Source organism: Gekko japonicus, unplaced genomic scaffold (assembly GCF_001447785.1).
Source record: "Gekko japonicus isolate JY-2015 unplaced genomic scaffold, Gekko_japonicus_V1.1 scaffold14, whole genome shotgun sequence".
Lineage (NCBI taxonomy): Eukaryota > Metazoa > Chordata > Lepidosauria > Squamata > Gekkonidae > Gekko > Gekko japonicus.
The window spans coordinates 961570-984738 of record NW_015176452.1 but is presented as its reverse complement, the minus strand read 5'-3'; the positions used below and the strand labels follow the sequence as shown (position 1 = coordinate 984738).

General features: G+C 43.8%; 1 protein-coding gene across 1 annotated transcript in view; it reads left to right on the top strand.

Moving 5' to 3' along the window:
* STAG1 (stromal antigen 1) overlaps positions 1-23169 on the top strand; it is a 284176-nt gene that overhangs the window by 95890 nt on the left and 165117 nt on the right. The window contains exon 3 of the mRNA XM_015426863.1: positions 10795-10897. Within this exon, the coding sequence (XP_015282349.1) occupies positions 10795-10897 (103 nt within the window). The remainder of the gene's footprint in view (positions 1-10794; positions 10898-23169) is intronic.

The following is a 23169-nucleotide window of genomic DNA, read 5'->3' as shown; positions in this document are numbered from 1 at the left end:
CTGGCGGAAGATCCTGCAGGGCCCGGATCACTCACCTCCATCTTCTCAGGATTTAGTTTCAGATGCAGGCATTCAAAGCTTAGCCCACTAATGCCCCCCAGAAAGCTGTAAAACTTTCATATCTAATGCTTGTACCCTATTTCCCTGAAAATAAGACCTACCCCAAAAATAAGCCCTAGCAGGATTTCTATGCATTTGTGGTATAAGCCCTAGTGTGTCTTCTTGAGAAAAAATAAATATAAGACAGTGTCTTATTTTCGGGGAAACACGGTATGTGCAAGAAGGCTGGACTACTTTGTTCTTTTTTTCTGCAAATGTCAAAAATACTATTAAAATGTTGAATTATGGTGCCATAATCGGAGGTTACCAACTTTTTAATGGGGGAAAATATCACCTTACATTGATCTCCTCCCGGAGAACAAGAAACAGCTGCCACCCTTTGAATTACTGGGTTCATGTGACCTAGACTTTTTAGCTAGTTAAATAGTGTTCCTGGTAGCAATCACATCTGCCATAAGGATGGGACAACTAGCAGCCTTGTGTGCTGACGTCCTCCCCCCCCCCCCCCCCCTCTCTCAAATTTCATGTGAAAATAGGGGTGCTATGCCCTAGTTTACATTTTCTCCCAAAGGTGCTATTCCTATTCCACTTGGCACAAGACATCGTGTTGCCTGTCTTTTTTCCCTTTCCCCACGTCAGATACAGAGAAAACACTCCATTCATTAGATGTTAAAAGGATTTTATTGTACTGTCTTAATAGGACACAACCTTTTCATTGTTTGTTATTTGGGTTCCTCTAAAAGGAGGGCAGTCACATCTTAGCCCATATCTAGATGAATAGTCTCTGCAATCAGAATCTGCTATCAGCAGGTCAAGCTACCCTGTTCTCTCCACATCCAAGTGCATTCTGCACAGTCTCAGGTGACTCAGCTGCTTTCCATTTAGGTAGTTTGCTCACAGACTTCTGCAAGGCAGCCACGTGGTCTGCTGACACATTTGTGAAGCATTTTTCTATAAATGTAAATGCAAGGAGAGATGCATCAGTGGGCAAGGTGGTATTACATTTGTTGTTCCAATGAGAGCATCACCCCACCTCCACGGTGAGCAGCTTGTTAGTCTCCCAGTGTGGGACTGCAGAGAAGACTGAATATGAAAACAGTGTAGCACTTACCTGTAACTGTTGTTTATCGAGTTGTCTTCTGTACAGGCACACATTACCTCCCTGTTCCCTGCTGTGAGCTCTCTTTTTCATGTACCTGCTTGCAGTGGTTCAGGAGCACTGAGAAAAGGGGGAGCTCCTCCCCTTGGAGCATGTGACTGTTGGAGTGAGAGAAACAGCCCCTGGTGTGCTCTACAAGGGAGGGGCTCCCTTGAAGTTCTTTTATTCTTAACAATATCCTGGTAGAGACCTCCGAAGTCCAGCCTGTGCAAGTTCAGTCCCAGTGTGTGCTAGCACAGAAGACAACTCGATGTACAACAGTTAAAGGTAAGTGGAACACTGTTTTTAATGGCTGTAACATTGGGACAAAAGGTATCAGGAAAATTGTTAAGGTGACAGCTCCTAAAAGTACAGAAAATTATTTATTCTGCTCTCTTAAATAACAGTATACAAAATATTAGAGTGCTTGTTAGTCAGTGTGATATTTATAATGCTTACTTATTGTCTTAAACAAAAGTTAGAGTCCTAATATGAAATTTGCTATGCAACATTTTTACAGTTATTTTGACTCTTGTGGAAGAGAGAACAAAGTAGTCCAGCCTTGCATCTGCATGCATAACATTTGCGACTTTTACAGCTACACAATGTCAGTCGTTCCTCTTGTATGGGTCTGAGACTCTTTGCAGTTATCAAACGCCCATTCGCCTTCCCCCGCCATTGTCCACAGGGCTCTGTCTTGAATGGTTAGGAGAGAGGAGTATAAGTGACTTTCTGATTATTAGAAATGCCTGTATGTTCTCTGATGGACTTTGAAGTAGATGAGACCATATCTGGGGGTTTGGTCATTTGTGTGTATGAAATAAATCTCAGTTCATTGAATGTGTCCACATCAGCATTTCTGGACCATAATCCACATCAGTGTTCCCTCTAAGATGAGTTAGTGTGAGCTAGCTCACAGGTTTTTAGCCTGTGGCTCACACATTTTTGTCTTAGCTCGGGAAGGATGGCTCCAGAGCAAACTAGTTTATGCAGCAGCCAAACTGCACGCTCACAAGTTTAATGCCTGTAGCTCACAAATTAGAATTTTGGCTCACAAGACTCCACAGCTTAGAGGGAGCATTGATCCACATTTGAAATTTCTTCAAGCGACAGACTATCAGTCTCACTAAATTGTTCAAGAAATGTAAGAAGCTCTGATTTCATTGTTGCTGGTTTGATCCCAATCTTGCTTTGACTCTCAAGGGTTTGTACCCTGGAAACTTGTTAGTCTTTGGGGTGCTACTGGACTTGATCCTAGACAGTTAACACTTTTCTAAATCCATTGAATTCTATGGGTTTAGAAGGGGTGTACCACTGGTTAGGATGGCACTGTAAAGGCATTAATACTTCTGTATTTCAGGAGTATGCCAAAGAGTGCAATTTTGTATGTAAATTACGTTGTAAATCATGCATTAGAGGCCCTCCTAACTGTCCCATCAATCAAAGAAGTTTGTTTTGTGCCTATGTGAGAGAGGGCCTCTTTAGTGGCAGCCCCATAGTCTTGGAGCAACTTCCCCAGGGATGTGCATCTGGCACCCTCACTTTCTATCTTTGGGAGGCAGTTGAAGAGTGATTGATTTATTGATTAGTACATTTAATTAAAGCAGTCCTAAATTGTGATCTCAAATTTGGGATTTTATATATTTTATATTACTCATTTTATCTATGTTGTAAGCTGCCATGAGCCCCATAAGGAAGAAAGAGAGCTAATAAATGTTTTGATGACAAGGCTATCACTGCAGAACTATAGTTGAATAATGAAAAGGTTGAGGTTAAGGAAATCAGTAGCAGTACTGAGGGGACTGATTGTTGCATGGTACCCCATGCAAACTGGGCAATTGAGCATGGTGCAAAGCATGTGGTGATGCTATTAAAGGATACAGGTATAGTGGTAAGGCAGGAACTAACTAACTTAAATAAACTACTGACACTGTATGGTTGCAAAACTTTCAAATCTAATGCTTGCATGTGCAGGAAGGCTGGACTACTTTGTTCTTTTTTTCTACAAGTGTCAAAAGAACTATTAAAATGTTGCATAGCAAATTGCATTTCGAATTAGGACTTGTAACTTTTGTTTAAGAATAAGAGTTTAAACAATAAGTAAGCATTATAAATATCACACTGACAAACAAGCACTTTAAAGATTTGTTTACTGTTATCTAAGGAGGCAGAATAAATAATTTACAGTACTTTTAGGAGTTGTCACCTTAACAATTCTCCTGCTGCATGCCCAATAATACAAACATTAAAAACCCAACATTTTCTCAGGATTTATCATTCCTCCCCCAAATGTTACAAACCTTAAAAAATAGTTTATTTTGTTTTATAACAAAATAAATAGTATATTTGGTTTTATCTACCTTAAAAGTAAACACTTCAACACCAATTAGAGTATCTTACAAGAATGTGCAAAATGGCAACCACAAGAAAAATAACTGTGTAACCACTCAAACTTACACTTATATAAACTTTTAGTTTCTATTTATGCAATAAATTGTTACAACATATTCTAGTGGTATTGTACCTGCAGTACAACCCAAGCCAACTCTTATACTGTACTATATTTACTCACAAGTTAGCAATGCAATAAAGAATAGTATGTTCAGTTCATGCAATCTCCCTTCGGGGGGAAATAAGTTCTTACTAACAGTTCCACTACTGATGTGGACTATCTGGTTAGAAAGCAGCCAGCTGCATACAGTGCCATAGCCATCCACTTTTACTCTAATCCAGAGTCAATTTTTCTGATGTATTAACTATTAAATCATATTAGGCTTAATTAGACCTGGTGACATTTTAGTCCCAATTGTACATCTTCAGAAGAAAATTTCAAAGTCTGTATGTGCAGTCCTTTACTGCTCAGCTACTTGATGTGATAGTAATTTTAAATAGCTAATGCTTTCTGTGTTGGTGGGGAATGTTTGTCTGCCCACAGTGATTTTTCTGGCAGTCTACATTTGTTAATTTGTTAAATAAAATACTATTTACTGTGCCAATTCAGATGGGTAGCCGCGTTGGTCTGAAGCAGCAGAACAAAGTTTGAGTCCAGTGGCACCTTTAAGACCAACAAACTTTGTTGGTCTTAAAGGTGCCACTGGACTCAAACTTTATTTACTGTACACATATCCCGAAGATTAACAAAAATATTTTAATACTCTGTAGGAAACTGGGACTGTACATTGTTCATTAATTTAGGTTAGACATTTGAAGAGTGCGAGTATTAGAGTTCTGGATCACAGTCTCTCCACCCCTGTTCTGTGACTCATAGCTTTTAAGACCATCAGATCATATATGAAGGAGTCTAATTAAAGAACCATTTTCAAAAAAAGTGTTTCCATTGGAGCGTCAGAAATCTACCCTAGCCCTTGTCTTCTCAGATATTTGTTATAGTGTAGACTTGTGCTAGTCATTTTCCCTTATTTTAAACTAGAAATAAGGCCCGTTGTGGAAATAAATACAACGGGATCTAGAAAGAGGCTCTGGGAGAGTGCTCTGGCTTTGGGCAAACAGTGTCAGTCTGCTTTTAAAACATGAATCTGGGACCTGCACACCACCAGAATACAGCAGATTCCATTCCAATTGCAACTGACATTCCAATTGCCTTGGGGGGGGGGGGGGAGTTTGAGGTGTGGAATGGAGTGAAGTCCAATCAGCTTCATATGCAAAAGACCAGGTTGTCGCAGCAGTTGTGGTGTGGGCGGGACCTGGGCTTTGCCTTCTGATTGGTGGTGATATATGCTGAGGAGAAGTGCCATCAGCCATACACTAAGGGACTGCATTTTAGAATTAGAACTTTGGCACCCACTATTCAATTACATATAAGGAGAGATGGCTGAATATTTCATGCTTTTGTTTTTAGTGTTTTGCAGTAACATTTTACAGAAAAAATTCTATGTTTTGCTAACGTAAATAATTTTTATCTGGTTTTTTTACTGTTCGCTTTTGGTGATCAGTTTTGTTCTCATGAACTAAATAAAATGTAGCAGAGTCCCCTCCTTATGATTCTATGATTGTTCATACTCAGTTGAAAAATGCAGGAGGAGGAAGCTGTTTGACAGTGCTTCTGTGCTGTTGAATGTTAGAGCATCCAAGCATTTCAACACTGCTACCAAATTATTAAGCAATCCCAGCTTTTTATATCCTTGAAACTGCAAGAAATCTGACTGTGCTAATATCTTCAAAACTACTTGAAGGACAGCATGTAGATACCTCTTCATCCCCATTTTATCCTTGCAATAGCCTTGTGAGGTCAGTTGGGCTAAGACTGATCCACAGTAAGCTGGGAGCTTTTCACTGTGATGAAATTTGAATGGACCCTCATCTCCCCAGTACAAGTGTCACAATGCATCTGCTATCTGTCAGGGTTCGATAGTCAGATCACACCACACAGCGCTTCAATGACTTTCTGCCCCTACCCGTAAAGGCACAGTCTCATACTTGCAAGGTTCTTTCATTGCAGACCCATCCATCTGGGTAAACACAGTGGGATCCGGGAGTTTTACCACCTTGGCTCCCAGCCCCATAACCAAGGAAGGGTTGATCAAATCCTGTCCACACCCAGAGTCTATCAACCCCTGGTGTCACGATTGCCCTGGCGAGGCGGGCTAGGCAAGGCACAGAGTATCCAAACATAGGCTGAGGTCAGAGCACCAGATAGGCAGAGAAACAAAAGCGTAATCCAAAATATCAGGTCACTTGCAATGTCTAAGGTTTACCGGAGATTGGCAGTCAGAGTTGTAAAGCCAAAAGCCGTTGTTCAGAGTCAGGTTACACATTCCAAGGTCAGAGAGCCAGAAGAATGATGTCACACATTCCAGAGTCAAAAAGCTGAGGGAGTCAAGCAGAAAGTCAGGAAACAAGATGCAAGGTCCGAGGTGCAGCGATTCAATCATGTGATCAGTTGCCAGCACAAATTGGATAGTGAAGAGAGCTGCCTTAAAAGCCCGTTCCCCTTGTCACTAATTACCAGCTGATTACAGAGTCCTGGCTCCAGTTAATACTCGGGACTCAGAGAATGCCTCCCACGTGTGCGTGCTTCCCTACGCTGGGTTGTCAAGCTCCGTCTCCTTTGGTCTTGTAAACGAGTTACAGGTGGGGGGGGGAATCAGGGAGCGTGGAGCTTGTGCTCGGCTCTGCAGGAGCAGCTCCAGGTATGAACCCTTCTGGTAGCTGGTGTTCATCCTCTGCAAGACTTAGGTTTTGTACTTCCAGGGGTGCAGGGAGCTCGTTCCTGGATGTTTAATGTGCAGAGTCCCCGGGAACAGGGTCCACTGGGTTGGGCGGCACGGTGGGCATGACACCTGGACTCTGACATGAGTTCCGAGTTTGGGGTTCATTATAGTCACAGTCACAAAGAAAAGGGGGGGTAATTGCTCACCGTTTTTGGCATCTCGGGAGTAGGGACCTGCTGCTCTGCATCGCTTACAGCAGGTCTGGTCCTTTTCCCGCAGGCTCTTCCTCACTACTCGTGTCTAGCTCCTCTGCTGGAACCTCAGCTTGTAGAGCTCGTTGGAACTTAGACCGGGCCACACTCTTCCGTGCCGGGGTGTCCGCCCGATTTTTCTCCTGCTCTTTCCTGGGCACTGTCGGGGTTCCCCCTCCCGGGCGGGTGGCTGCAAAGTGACCCGCTTCGCCACATCTCAGGCACAGACCTTGCTTCATGTGCTGGTCTCGCAAGCCCTCTTTGGGTTTAGGGGTCTTGGGTTTGACTGTTGGCAGTCCGACCTTTCCCAAGGTGGCTGCGTTGTCTATGCGGATGGTCCTCAGACGATTCTCCACGTCGGCCGCTTCCCGCATCCATGCATGGAGGGACACCGGTTGAACACTACGCAGGACTGCCTCGTTTATCTTGGGGTGCAGACCCAGCTGGTACTGCTCAGCCATCACACCATCTGGCCAACCCTGGATTTTCACGGCTTGCTTTTTAAACTCCTTGGTGTATTCACGCACTGTCTTCTTATTTTGCTTGAAGGTATGCAAGTAGGTGTACGTGTGTTCACTGGCATTCGGATCCTTGTACTGCGCACGGAGAGCCCACATGAATTCGTCCACTCACTCGAGTTCAGGACCCTCTGAATTATGAAGGCTCATGTACCAGTCCGCTGCCCCATCACGTAAGCGCGAGGCGATGTAGTCCACGCGCCTCTCTTCCGTGGGGAACAGATGGCCCCAGTTGGTGATGAACTTCTCCGCCCGCACCACGAGGAACAGCAGTTTCTCGGGTGTCCCATTGAAAGTGGCATCCAGTAGCTCAGTTGGCTTGTGTACCTCCAGCACATCCTGGGGTCAAGGCTCCGGCGCTTGTTCTCTAGGGGGAAGGGGGGTGGGTTGAGTCAAGCTGACAGACAAGCGTTAAGATCCAGAGACTCTGAGCAGTTTGTGTAGTGAAATTACTAACACCCTGGCTATGAGGGATGTGGCCATTAAAGCTTTAGTTGGCAGAGCATGACTTCATGGGATTGGCACAGTGCTGCATTGCTCTTTCAGTTGGCAATGTCCCTAAAGTATCCTTGGAGAGGTATATTCCTGAGGCCAGTCTAACTACAGGGCTGTCCACCACTGGAATTTTTAGTGACATTAGGAAGAAACAAATAAAGCCTTTTAGAACGCCAAACATGAAATCTTTGAGAAGGATGAGGGACACTTTTGATCTCTGTGGTTAAGAACCTGGGAAATGTAAAAATGGAGCCCATATCCCTGGAGTCTGACAGAACCTCCAGGTCAACGTCATCTGATTCTTTACATCCTGTGGCTGCTTTGCATGGGAACTAAGAGCATTTAGAGCCTTATAGAGGAGCCAAGGGGAAAGAAGGCATTTGCTGAAGAGGATGGGACTCTTTCATCAGACAGTTCCCATTTCTCCCTGACTGTGTCATGATCAGAATCTGCTAAGTTACAGAATACTGCTTATGGGATCTTAAGGATAAGGAGGATGAGGGTGCTCATAGCCTTCCAGAGAATGTGGGAGGGATGGTGGAAGGGGAGTGGGTCTGTCGACCTCTGAAAGAGCAGGTGAAGAAGCTGCTGAGTCCATAACTGTGGCTGTGTATGTGTGTGTATAGGGCTCAGAAGAGTAGTCAGATACAGAATCAAAAGGCACACAAAGGTTGGAACAACCTAAGAGTTCAATGAGCAAATGTTGCAGCTCTTTCCTTGTCCTCCTCTCGGGAGGAAGCAGGAAATACAACTGAGGATGTTGGATACTCCCTCTCCACTGGGTACAGAAGGACCAACCTACTTCCTGTCTCTAGGGGTTGTGGATAGGAGAGTACCCAATCATCACAGTGTTTTCCTCTGTTCAAGTGAAAAGATCAGTAGGCCTGTGTGTAGTATGTGGTTCTATAGAAGTCCAAAACATCTGCAGAATTTAGCATTGGCCAAGTTAAAGCTCCCAGGAATTTTGAGTACTGACTGTTCCATATGCAGTAGTTAAGATATGCTTGAAAAGTAATATGTAATACTTCAATGACATTTCATAGCCAGATTAAAAGTTTACAAGCAGGTAGAAAATAAGGTAAAATAGTAAATATTGGAAAATAATTTTTTAATTAATCATACAAAATTGCTTAATTCACATAATGGATATGGGTTGCAGGCCATCTTTCTGGTGACAGAGGCTGTGGTCACACACACTAAATCCACTTTCAATGCACTTTTCAACTGGATTTTGCCAGTTGCCACAGTAAAATCCAGTTGGAAAGTGCACTGAAAGTGGATTGAAAGTAGATTATTTAGTGTGTGTGACCACAGCCAGAATTTGTGTCATGATTTTGGGCAACAGATTACATAGAACTTTGATGTTAAGGAGTCTGTTAACAACAAACCTTATAGTAGTGAAGGAATTTCATAAAACAAGGTAGAGTTCAAGGTACTTTAATTTAAAAATTATGTCCTCAGCTTTATCCTTATTAAGGGTCACAGTTTTTTGAGTTTAAAATAATCAGTCTTGCGTGTTACTCTGCATATACTGAGAAGACTGTAATCTTTCTATGTGAGATGACAATTAGCTCAGTAGCACCTGTTTCAGATGCACATATTAGTAGGTTTTCTTTATCATACTTCCAGCTACATCATTTGTTTTTATCATTGAGTCTATATGGAGGAAGGTAGGGTATAAATGCTTTAAATACAACTGCCCCTCTGTAGTTACTTTAATGGTTTTACAATGGTCTAACTGCCACAGTATAATGCTTTTTGAAAACAGGAATGTTTCACCCTCAGCTAAATGCCCCTAGAATGCTACCTTATGATAAAGCCTTGTCTTTGCCATTTTCCTCTTCTTTACAATAGTTCTATTATATGCTGTAAATGCAGTGCACCTGTGGAAATTGTCATACCCAAAAATATACTTGCTGTAACGTTTAACTTAAAGAAAATATTCTACCTGGCTTTCTTTACTCTGTTTCTGTTGTATTAGAAGATGAATAGAGACATGCACAACATCTCTGCTGTTGGCCCATATTCTACTGGCCACATACCTCCAGGCTGTCTTCTGAGACCATGTATAAAGTTGCAGTATTGGAAGAATTCTGTTTCCATGGCTGGCATCTCTTATTCATGCAGTTCTCTCCATGATAAAGTTTCAACTCTGGCCCCTAGTGTGGAGGCTAGGAACACTTTGAACAAACCTTTCATTACCGTCAGAATGCATTGCAGGGCTACATCAATGCACCTCACATCTGTGTTCTCTTTGTGGTGTTGGTTTTTGTTAAAGGAGTGATGTTTTAAGAAACATTTTGATGCACTTAAAATATATTTTACCTAGGCTTAGAATTGATTGTGATTTTGCACATAGGCCTGTCAGCATTATTATGAAGTTAGATGCTATTGTTGTTTGGGGTTTGCACCTACTGAAAACATATAAAGTTTTCTCTGGGCAAGTTCTAAGGCTCGACTTAACCACAATAGGGCTCTTACATAGTTGGCAGTTTGTAAAATGAGATAGGGAAGCAGCATGGGTAGAAGATGGGAAGACAGAAGTTGGAGAAAGTAACCAAAGCAGAAATAACTTGAACCTAAAATACACTAGTCCAGTCTCATCAGAGTTTGGAAACTAAGCAGGGTTGACCACAGTTAGTATTTGGATGGGAGACCACCAAGGAAGATAGGGGTTTCCTGTGCAGAAGAAGGAAATGACAAAGTTGGTTGCAAGTTGATGGCACATAGTTACACACAGAGTCTCTTGATTTTCCTTTGGTGAACATGCTGTATTCTTGCAAAGCTGTTTACTATTAAATATAAAACTTCTAAGTAAAATTTTAGAGAGACATTTTAAAATATCTAGTAGTGATCATGCCCTGCCCATCTTTAATAAATTTCCAACCTAGTTTCTATGTTTTTTGGTATAATTAACATAGGGGCTAATCCAATCGCCTGTTGCATCTTCCCCTCTCCTTTTCCCAAGCATGGTGCAGGAAATCACTTCCACCCTATCAGTAGTTTTCTTCTGAACAGAACTGCACATTCTTTGTGATATTCATAGAAGTGTATGCAACTAGATTAGTCCTTTTAATTTATTTAAAATAGTAGTTGTGTTAGGTTCAGCTATTTAATCTATATTTTTTAATAATTTAATTTTAACTGACATTTTCCTTTAGGGATTCTACAAATGAAACTACTGCACATTCAGATGCTGGTAGTGAACTTGAAGAAACTGAACTGAAGGGGAAAAGAAAACGTGGTCGTCCTGGCAGACCTCCAGTATGATGCTTATTTTTCTTTGAATATATATTTTTAGACTGTACTTCATTCTGAATGCTTTAATTATTAAATGAATAATTCTTTATAAATAAATCTGTGAGAAGACATAATATGTAGTGAATAATTGGTATGGAGCAATGTGTGAATCTATAATGGGAAGCTAACTTACAAGATTGTTAACTTTTACATTTTTGTTTTTAATATCAGTTTTATATACTGTAGCTATTAAACAGCATTTAGAACTTGGAGCAGGTTTGTTACTATATAGATATAAAATGTTTATGAGGAAAAAGATTTAGTAATATGATGAATGTGACCTGAAGATTAAAAGATTTTGCTTTTGCATGGTGAAGTGTACTAGAGGTGTTAGAAGCACAGTATTTTTCATTCTGCTCTACTATAGTAATCCTATTATGGGGGAGTTTTTTAGTTGTTCAGAAGTTTTAGAAGATGGTTTTTAAAGGATTTTAGAGCATCATTAATTTAGTTTATGTAGGTAATCTCATGAACTCTAACCTACCTTCATACTAGATCCACTTTATATTCTCTACATTCCCTTAGTATTTATAGCTCTTGCTGCCCCCATCCCTCTAAGGCTTTCCCCCTTCATCCTTCCTTTATGAACATTTTTTGCAGCTTTGGCCATTATGATGACTTTTTGGTAGCGTTTTAAGTAATGCCGTTGCCTCAGGACCATACTCTACAATCACATACATCCCTGTAGATTATTTTCAGTGACTGCTTTGGTTATATACCCTTAAATTTTTCCCCAGACTCTGTTTGTTTGTGTGTGTGTGTGTGTGTGTGTGTAAATTAGATTTTCTGACTCAACCTAAATGTTATAATTGTCCAAGTGTAACATTACATATGCCTAGGTTGAACAGGCAATTAAATATTTACTTTTCTGTGTTAAATTATAGTTGGTATAGAGATTTCAGAGAATCACAACAATGTAACTGTTCCAGCATGCCTCTGATGTACAGCACTGAGCTCTAGTAGTCATATCAAGATCAAGGCTGGTTCATTTTCATGTCTTCTGTGCAGCCCCACATGGGACTGGTTCAGAGCAGACCTGCCGCAGAGCTTCTAGAATTTACAGCTACTCAGCTTCCCCTCAGCTCAGCAGAGCTACAAGCTCTGTTCCTGCCCAAATGATCATCTGATGAGGGGTGGAGGGAACACCTTTCCCTCAGTTCTTTTTCTGCCGCCGTGGAGAAAGAATATGCTGCAGCTTCAGAAACATTTCTTTGACATACTTGTATTTTTTTCCTGACCATTTCCTATTTACGATAATATAGATGGCACCTTTCAAGAAATGCCACAATAGTGGCACGAAAATGGCACAAAATGATGACCATGACTAGCACCTCATGTGCTTGGGAGAAAGGCACAACACGTCTTCATGTCAGGCATGTAGCTTCTTCACTCCGAAAGCGTGGCAAGAAAGGGCTCTTCACCTCAAGGCTGCTTTGTGGGAGCAGTTACTTGGGGATCTTCGACGTGGTCTCTGTGCTTCACACCCATGGGATCTAGTGCCCACGCACTGGATCGATCGGTGCTGTAGCAAGCTCTTTTCAATGGATTTTCGCACCCAGTCCCTCCAGGCATGCGCAGGAACCCCACCGCGCATGCCCAGAGGGGTGGGCGCGGACATCCTGCCAGTTCCTTTCTTACCGCCGCATTGGAAAGACCTCTTTCTCCGATGGTCTGATTGGTTCGCTGAATAGCTTCTATCAAAACCACTCAGCTCTTCAACAATTCTTTATTCTTTTGCTTAATTTGTTCTTCGCTCTTCAAAAATCGTAAAAAACAAAACAAAAAAACCTTTATTTTCTGAGGGGAATTTACCTCAGGACTTCGGGCCACCCCCCCCCAAACGTTTATCTCCGTACCACTTCTTATGGAGAAGAAGTGGGGATTTTTTAATAGGTGCCAGTGTTGCGGAGCCAAGCTTGCCCCTCCTGACAGGCATACCCTTTGTATTTTTTGTCTTGGGGAGTCACATAAACCTGAATCCTGTCGTGCTTGTGCTCGTTTCTCGAACCAAACGAGAAAAAACCATGCCGCGTGCCTTAAGGTTGCTCTCCTGGAATCAGCGCTCGCCCCGGCCTCAGCCATGGAAGAGAGGCCGTCCACATCGACAGCTCCAACACCGAGACCTGCCTCCAATGTCGACCGTCCGACACCGAAACACCCGACATCGAAGGCACGATCCTCAGCCTCCACGCCGGTAAAAAAGAAGGCTAAGGCAAGTGTGGAGAACAAGTCCGCTAAGAAGGGCTCCTCCAAGTCCCTTAAGGCGACGAAGAAGGGGAAAGAAGCGGTGCCTGCACTGGGTAATGCCACAGTGGTGCCTTCCGCTCCAACGGTGGTATCGATATCGGGGACCCAAGCTCCTCCACTGATACCGACCATCCAGGTCCTGGATTCCCCCATCCATCAGACGGAGCCTCCTTACTCCGATGTTGAAACGGTGGAGCTCCTAAGTCACCAGATGGTTGCAGAGCATTCCCCGCCTCCATCTCTGTCGTCGACGTCGTCGGTGTCTGAAGCTCCCGACGTTGAACTACCTCGACATTGATACACGACTCCTGGCAAGCACCATCATCCTCTATCTCTCCACGCTCATACGGTCGATATCGACGCTGGAGAGTACAGAGACCCGTCTCGCAGACAAGCGTCCGCTTGCTCTCCCAGACGTCCACAGTCCAGAAGTCGATCACCAAGAGTCTTTATACCCCCTCCACCTCCGATGTCGTGGGATCAACATCAGCTGCGTTACCTTTATGGGGCATATCCACCATCCCTACCGTGGTTAACGCCTGCTGATTATTCCGATTGGGACCGCTATTCTACCCAATCAGTTCATCGGTCAAGAGCTCCATACAGGTCAAAACCTTCGGCTTCCCTGTCACGTCCGCCTATAGTCGATCCGCCCCACCATGCTTCGGAGCCAAGTCGTCCACTACTCCCTCCTGTCAACACAAACCCTGTCTTCCCAGACCCAGTCGTTCCTGTTGTCCAGCCTGATCAAGTCACTTGTCCACAGGACCAGATGGGCCGAGATTCTTTTGACTCCCTCCAGGAAGACTCAGATACGGAGACTTCTGAAGTTCACACTTCTGACCATAAGTCTCCAAACCCAGATATTTCTGAGGACTTACCTATATCTCCTTCAGATAACCTGACATCTTATACAGATCTGATGAAAAGAATGGCTCATTCCCTGGGTCTCTCTGTTGTCCAGCAACAGCATCAGATGTCAGACACAGTCTACGATATCGTTCAGCTCAATGTCTCTTCCACCCTAGCATTACCTATGTCTCCGGTTCTCCTCCAGGCAGTAAAGTCGCCATGGTCGAAACCCTCTTCAGCTCCTGTGTCCACAAGAAAGTTGGACCAGAAGTATAGGGTACAGGACACGGAAGCAGAATTTCTCCTTTCTCATCCTCAACCTAACTCCATGGTCATTACGTCATCCTCAAAATCCAGGAAGACGCATTCCACCCCTACAGATAAGGAGGGAAAGAACAGGATGGAAACTAGGTCAAGGAGCCATCACTATATAGGAAAAACATAAGGACATCCTATTTTGGAGTAGCCAGTGGATGCTAAGTGTTCAGATATAATGTTCTTTCGGTTTCCACTAGAAGTGCTGCTTTTTAAAAAAAGAGGATTTGTACTTACCTTTGTCAGACTGTGTGGATCAGGCCAAAGGCCCATCCAGTCCAACACCCTGTGTCACACAGTGGCCAGAAATACCAGTGCCATCAGGAGGTCCACCAGTGGGGCCAGGACATTAAAAGCCCTCCCACTGTTGACCCCCCCCAAGCACCAAGAAGACAGAGCATCACTTGCCCCAGAGCCCCTATCTATACCTTGTGGCTAATATCCACTGATGGACCTCTGCTCCATATGCTTATCTAATTCCCTTTTGAAGCCGTCCATTGGTCATTACGTCATCCTCAAAATCCAGGAAGACGCATTCCACCCCTAGAGATAAGGAGGGAAAGAAATTAGATGCCTTCGGCAGACGGTTTTATTCCACTGGAACATTGGCAGTCAAGGCCGCCAACTACCTGGTCTGCATGAATCGATACCAGTACACTCTTTGGGAACGACTCTCAGAACACCTCTGTCATCTTCCAGACGATAAACAACAAGCTGCCAGACTCATACAAAGAGAGGGCATGGTGTTGGCGAAACAACAACTCAACACCATTAAACACGTCCTCGAGGCATCGTCAAGACAAATGTCTTCTGCAGTAGCTCTCAGGAGGCATTCCTGGCTCAGAAGTACTAACCTTCCAATAGACACCAGGTCCTACGTGGAGGACCTACCCTTTGATGGCCTTGGGTTGTTTCATGCCGCAACCGATAATGCTCTTCAAGAGCTAGATAAAAGTATAAAAGCATCCAGGGCTCTAGGAGTTTCATCCTCTGGAAAACAACAGTATCGCCATCGTACTTGGTCAAGATCTTGGCAGAGACGTACTCCTACACATCAGTCTCCTGACACACGTTGGAGACCAAGATCATCTTCTGGAGGCCAGAAACCCGCCTTCCAAAAACCGAAATTCGGTTCAGGCCAACAGGCTTCACGCAAACAGTCAAAACCACCCAAACAGAGTTTTTGACTTCCCTATCACCGAGTCAGCAATTACCCGTCTATCACCCTTTCTACACACCTGGCGACACATCACCTCGGATGAGTGGGTGCTTGCCATCTTGACCCGAGGTTACAAGATCAAATTCATCCAGAACCCCAATACACCAGTCGTCGTCTCCACGCCCCCTTCCCCACCTCTCCTCGAGGAGGTGTCCGTCCTTCTGCAGAAGGGAGCCATCGAATAGGTACCACCACACCTCCAAGGGACGGGATTTTATTCCCGATACTTCACAGTCTTGAAGAGAGATGGAGGTGTTCGACCCATATTAGACTTAAGGGAACTGAACCGTTTTCTGACCTACCACCGCTTCCGCATGGTATCCCTACAACAGATCATGCTGTTGCTTCGGAAACACGTCTGGATGGCCACCAATATCTATGCTTTGCGATTGGTCAGCAGCACTACCAATATACGGCCCTTCCATTCGGCCTATCCAGCGCCTCTAGGGTCTTCACAAAGACTATGATTGTGGTTGCGGCTTTTCTCCATCTCCGGGGAGTTTCCATCAAACATCACGGAGACTTTGGCTCTACTGGACAACCTGGGCCTACGAGTCAATCAACAAAAGTCTCACTTGTATCCCGTCCAGAGAATACAAACAGTAGTCCATACCCAACCCTGCGTCACTGCCTTCCAAATCCAGAGGCTATCAGGCCTGATGGCTGCAACTACGTCTGTTCTTGTCTTCGCTAGGCTCAAAATGTGTCCGTTACAACACTGGTTCATCCACAACTACAACCAGTCGAAAAACGCACACACTGTTGTCCTATCCCCTCTTCCCAGCATACAGGACTCTTTACTTTGGTGGACCGTCCCTTCAAATATCCTTCAGGGAGCACCATTCCACCCTCCGTCACCCTCCGTCACCATTACGATGTATGCTTCCCTGACAGGATGGGGTGCACACTCCATGGGCCTTTCTGTTGGAGACAAGTGGAACACACAGATGAGGAAGCGACACAAACTTTCTAGAACTCCTGGTCATACAATACGCTGTCACCAGTTTCCTCCCTTTAATCAAGGGAAAATGTGTCACGGTCCTCACGGACAACACCACAGCACTTTCCTATGTCAACAGGCAGGGAGGCACTGTTTCCCAACGACTCTGCCCCCTCGCCATTCAGCTGTGGGAGTTTTGCATCGCCAACAACATATTCCTCGTCGCAACTCACATTCCAGGACTCATGAACGTGCAGGCAGACCATCTAAGTCGAGCAGTACTTAGCCTTCACGAGTGGGGAATGAACCCAACATACCTCCTCCCACTCTTCCACAAGTGGGGAGTTCCCAAAGTCGATGTCTTTGCAACCAGAAACAACAAAAAGTGTCTTCTGTTCTGCTGTTGAGGAGGCAAAGACCCACAATCTCTGGGAGACGGTCTCCTTTACCCTTGGTCCTCGGGACTTCTTTACCTGTTCCCCCCCTTACCTCTGCTTCTGAGAGTGGTCTGCAAAATTCTCAAAGACGCCGCGGACTGTATCTTAATAACCCCATGGTGGCCGAGACAACCTTGGTTTTCAATGGACCTGGAGTTATCACAGGGGATATACCATCAGTTCTCTCTGGCTCAGGACCTCCTCCTTCCTACATCATGACATACCACAGCTGAAACTGACGGCATGGCAGATAACATCACCGGCTTCTCCTCCCGCGTAGTGAACGTCCTCTTGAATCCCAGGAAGCCTACTATGCTGAGGTCTTACGATTATAAATGGGAAGGTTCTGTTCTTCCCTTGGTGATGATGCCCCTCGAGCCTCCTCAGTGGGTCTCGAAAGAGTTTTCCGATTCCTCCTCTCCTTAGCTGACTCTGGACTTTCCCATTCGTCGTTAAGAGTTTATTTGGCCGCTCTCTCGGCCTACCATATTCCGGTTGATGGATGCACTTTGTTTTCACATCCGATTTCCAAACGATTTTTAAAAGGTCTGTTACACCTCTATCCTCCTGTCAAAACTCCAGTCACTCCCTGGGACCTTCCTCTAGTTCTACGCCAACTCACAAGGAAGCCCTTTGAGACACTTGCTACATGTGACCTCAAACTCCTCGCATGGAAAACGGCCTTTTTAATTACTATCACATCGGCAAGGCGAGTGGGAGAAATATTGGCTTTCCGACACGATACACCTTACCTGCCAGACGGAGTCCGCCTCATCCCAGACATCTCCTTCCTGCCGAAGGTGGTGTCAGAGTTCCACCTACAGGCGGAGGTCTTCCTCCCTGACTTCTTCACAAATCCAACATCAGCAGAGGACAGATTATTACACACCTTGGACATGAAGCGGGCTCTCCTGTTCTACCTCAATAGAACACACCCAACTAGACAGGACTCACAACGTTTCGTCTCGTATGCTCTGGCACGGCTGGGTACTCGCATCACGGCCCAGCGCCTGTCAAAGTGGATTGTAGGTCTAATCCATCTATGTTACCTACTCCCCAAACAGCCATTGCCTGGCCCTATCAGGGCTCATTCTACCAGGGCTGTCGCGACTTCCACTGCCTTCCTCCAGGGAGTGCCGCTGATGGACATTTGCAAAGCCACTACGTGGGCCACGCCTAACACCTTCATTAGGCACTACGCCCTAGACATCCGTAACAGCACCAACATGGGACGTCACATTCTGTCTTCGGCTACGCAGTAAAAGACCTGCCAGCACCCTCCTCCAGGTAGGCTACTGCTCGCTAATCTCCCATGGGTGTGAAGCACAGAGACCACGTTGAAGATAAGCAGGTTGCTTACCAGTAACTGGTGATCTTCGAGTGGTCATCTGTGCATTCACACCACCCGCTCTCCTTCCCCACTGCTGTCAGCTTCTACATTTTTAATAGGGGTTGATTTGCAGCAGTTTGAAGGAACTGGTGGGATGTCTGCGCCCACCCCTCTGGGCGCGAAAATCCATTAAAAGAGCTTGCTACAGCACCGATCGATCCAGCGCGTGCGCACTAGATCCCATGGGTGTGAATGCACAGATGACCACTCGAAGATCACCAGTTACTGGTAAGCAACCTGCTTTTCCTAGGTTTTCCTCCCATTTTCCCTCCAAAGGGTCTGAGGAAGTGGACACCATAATTCTGGATTGACTGCCAAGCCAACTACTATACATATCCACCCTGTTGCCTCTCTTAGCAAGGGTTCTAGGAAAAATCAGAGCCATGCAAGCAGAAGTTGTTCTAATGATGCCTCACTGGCCTTGCAGTGTCTTGCAAAGTTTTAAGAACTATTTCAGCTGGCCCCTCATCCTGCATGGTTCATTTCTGTGGCCCATCTATTCTGTACAACAGATCTTTTCTCTGTTCTGACATTGCATCTGGGTGCTGATGACATGTTATCTAAATTTATGTGAGTGTATTAAACAGCCTTGAAGACAGACACTATGGAACTCATAAGATAAATCTCATGAATCTGTCTTCTTGTTAAGACTGGAATCTCTGTAAAACAGTGGTCTGTGAGCCCAACCTGCTGTGTGCTGCAAAAGGATATCATGGTAGATTATATGAAATACGAGGTGGGTCTAAGAGAAGTAACAGGGCTTACTAACCTTGTCCTATCCCACCAAATATCATCCACCAAAATGACCAAGCCATTGTGGCCCACAAAATGGGCCCCCAAGCCCTCTCCCCATTCCAAGACTGAATTGATGCTTCTGTGGCCTGTTTATCACATCTGTACTTTAGTTTGAGAGATAAAATGTCCTGCTTTCATATGACTTTAGTAAACTGAATGGTTTGAGGTGCATGTGTGCCGCATTTCAGCTTTATCTGTCATGTAATCTCCAATCAGAGATGCAAACAACTGTTCATCTGGGCAAACAGAAATTTCCCACACATAAATTATTTAGAGCACCTGTCTTTCAGGGCATCCTTCATATGAAAGAAGACCCACTGCACAGAACTTAGCAAAATTTCCCCCCACCATTTTTAGCCAATGTTGCCTTTGCCTCATCATGTTTTTCTAGTAACCAGAATTCCAGATTCTATATGTGTGAGCTTTGCTGTCATCTTGCATGTTGTATCATGGGAGGGGTTGTCCATTCCTAGAACTGTTTTCAGATGTGTGCAGCTGACATTCAACTAATAGAAGGAGATGACAGGTGACTTGATGCTAGGAAAGCAAGGAAGTTATTGACAGTCTTAAAGACTGGTGTGAGAAAGAACAATGAGAAGGGCCGGCATGCCCAACCAAGAATGTTACAACAAACAAGACCACGGTGTAATGTAACCAGCAAAACAATAAATCACCGTGTATGAATATACAATATAAGCAGATGTTTATAATTAATTGTCAGCAAAATTACAACTATAACATATTAAATGCGATCTTAGGCTTGGCAGTACATATGAAACACTACAGTATAGTCTCAGACAAACAACGGATTTCTAGTATAAGTCCGTTTACGAATCCTTCTTCAGGTTTGTCGTCTGTATTCTTATCTTCAATAGAATAAAGTGCTGCAAGCTGCAATGAAGTGTAACATGCTTAATAATCCAACAAAAACATAATTTTTACTCTAATATACAAAGGAGGATTTACAATTTATAAACTCACCATTATTTCACAATGTAAATTCTTATACAGTTTTTTGTATGTTATCGCGTTTAATCTAAAGGAAAGCAGACAAGCACAATGAATATTCTACAGTCCATCAGTGGCACATATACAAGAATAATTCCAAGAAAAACAACTATTTCAAAATTTACCAACCTGGTGACTGGGGAGCTCTTATATCATGCTCTCATGTGACAGAGTCTACAATGTGATATTTGGGTCAGCTTCCCTCAGTGTGGCACAATGTCTCAATGGAAAATTTGTAGGACACAACAGGTGTGATGTTTTAAGATGGCATTTTTATCTTAAAGGTACCCTGATCATTTACAGAAAGGAACTCAAATCAAGTTCCTGATTTAATCCTGATGGAATCAGTGTATGTAGTATGAAAATAAATTCAGCTTCTTTCTGTAATAAAACCCGGGATATGTCTACTTGATTATAGGATTGTGATCTATAATGAAACAATACCATAAATTTAAAATCTTCTGGTTTGTGTGCTGCATTTTTGAAAGGGGCAACCATCGGAGCAGACTCCACCTGGTTCCTAATACGAGATAGATGTTCCTGTATATGGATTTTTATAGGTCTTGTACTGATTCCTATGTAGACCAAATTACACACACATACACAGGCATATACTACATTAGAGGTATTACAATTACTGAAGTGATTAATCTTCACTTGCTCTGTACTAGTAGGATGCTGAAAAACAGAGCCTACAATAGATAGTGGACATACATTACAACTTTCCCCACATTTAAAGTGTCCCACTCTGACTGGAACTATATTGGAATGTCTACTTATATCACAATGGACCAAAACATCTCCTAAATTTCTGGTTCTTCTAAAACCTATTACAGGAATCAGGGAGCACCCTGGAACCTCACTAAGTAAATGCCAGTGCTTTAATATAATGGCTTTAATAGGTTTTGCTAAGAGGTTGTATTGAAAAGCACACTGAACGCGATTACTATCTATTTTGGCTTTGTTCTGTAATAAGGACATTCTATTTACTTTATTGGCTCTAGAGTAGGCAGAATAGACTATGTGTTCTGGGTACCCTCTGTCTAAAAATTGACCAAGAATGTTGGCAGCTAGTTGGAACAATAGCAGAAATTATGTGTGTGTGTGTGGGGGGGGGGAGATTAAGGAGCCTTATCGAGAATCAGTAAGCTGTAAGACTCATGAAAATGTCGGAATAAGAGGCAATCCCAAGAGATCTCTGATGTGATTTGTTGTAGAAGGGTTGCACTGTCTTATTATTTTGCCTGTGAAGCTAGAATGACATTGATAAATTCCAGTAAGAAGGAACTATATATTTGGTTGTCTGATCTGCTCCAGCTAAAAGTTTCACAGATCTGCTTTGCTTAGGTTTTTGATGTCCTGCCCAAATAACTGATGATCAGAATCTTTATGTAAAACTAGGAACTGAGATGTGAGGAAAATGACATTTTGGGAAGTCAGTTGTGCATGATGTTTAAATTTTAATGAGATTACATGGCTCTGCATTTCTGGTTTTTGTCAATCACAGAACAAAGTTTGGGGTTTTAGCAGACATTATGAATGAATGTGAAGTAGAAAGTGGTGAGGGGAGTATAGCAGGCATAGTGGATTGGGGACTCTTAACAAATAAAAAATGGGATTGTTGGTGACAGAAGATGAAGAATGAGCTTTCAATAGTGTGTGTGGGGGATCATATTCATTGGGGCATATATGAGGCTAAAAACAATTGTGTCATAATTTTGTACCCTCATACCTGAAATTATCATTTGTTATGGCTGTTTTCTTATTCAGAAGATTGTACTAGATCATGCATTGTGTTGCTTTCTGTTTTCAAATTATTCTTACCCAAGGCAAAGAGGTAAAATATTGGTGTTTTTTAAAAAAATATTGGGGGGGCGTTAATGATAAGAGAGCGAGTAGTCACCATAGAGGGGCTTGATCAGAGAAAGATGCGTCTCTGCTCTTACGTAGTTTTGAATGAGTTGCTCTGTCAACCTCAGTTCTACATCAAGCTTGTTCATCATGGTCTAAGTTTTGGTGGGGAGAGTTGATATGTAAGAATGCTTGAGAAAGCATGCAATTCCTTGGCCATAACACTTGAACCTGTTAAAGAAATTGGCATAGAGGTTTATAGCTAAAATAGTAGCATAGACAAAATGGCTAACATTGTGCTGAGCACAAAATTATTAATACATTCTGACAAGCAACAGAATGTCGGACTGAAAAGTGGAAGAATATGAAACAAAAGTGAGGACCTGAAAAGAACTTAGAGGGAGGGGGAATCCCATTTCCCCTGCTTTTGCTTCCTCCCCTCTCCTCCCTTCTTTGTCACTCTTCCTCCCACCCCTTATTTCTCCCCCACCGCTTCTTTGTCATTTCCACCTTCACTGTTTATTCTCCTCTCCCACTAGGCTTCTCCCATTTCTCAGGCTACTTCTCCCCACCGCTGCCCCCAGCATTGTTGCATCAGCAGTGGGGGGAGCATCAATTTTAATGCCCTCTCCCCATCTCATGCCCTAAATCTTAGGGAATTGGACATTGGCTGTGAGGGTTTTGTGAGCTATTTTGCAGATAAAGTCTTGTCGCTCCGCCGTGACTTTCCCACTACAGTTGATACAGTGAGCAAACTCGAGGCTTCATGCACGTCTTCTAGTCTATGGATTATTTCAGCCCGCTTAGCCTAGAGGAGGCCAACAAATTGCTCTTAACTGTATGCCCTACCATGTACTCCCTCAACCTGTGCCCTTCGTGGCTAATTAAAGTCGGCCATAAGGGGTTTCGAGGTGCCTTGCAGGAGATTAAGTCCCTCTCAGAGGGACTGTTCCTGGAGGCACTTAAGGAAGCAGTGGTGAGTCCTCTCCTGAAAAAGCCGTTTCTGGATCCGGCTGAACTGGCTAACTGTTGGCCAGTTTCCAACTTGCCCTATTTGGGCAAGATAACAGAGGGCAGTGGCAACTCAGTTACAGGGCTTCTTGGATGACGCTTCCATCCTAGTTCCTTTCCAGTCTGGCTTTCGCCTGGTTCACGGGATGGAGACGGCACTGGTCGCACTCA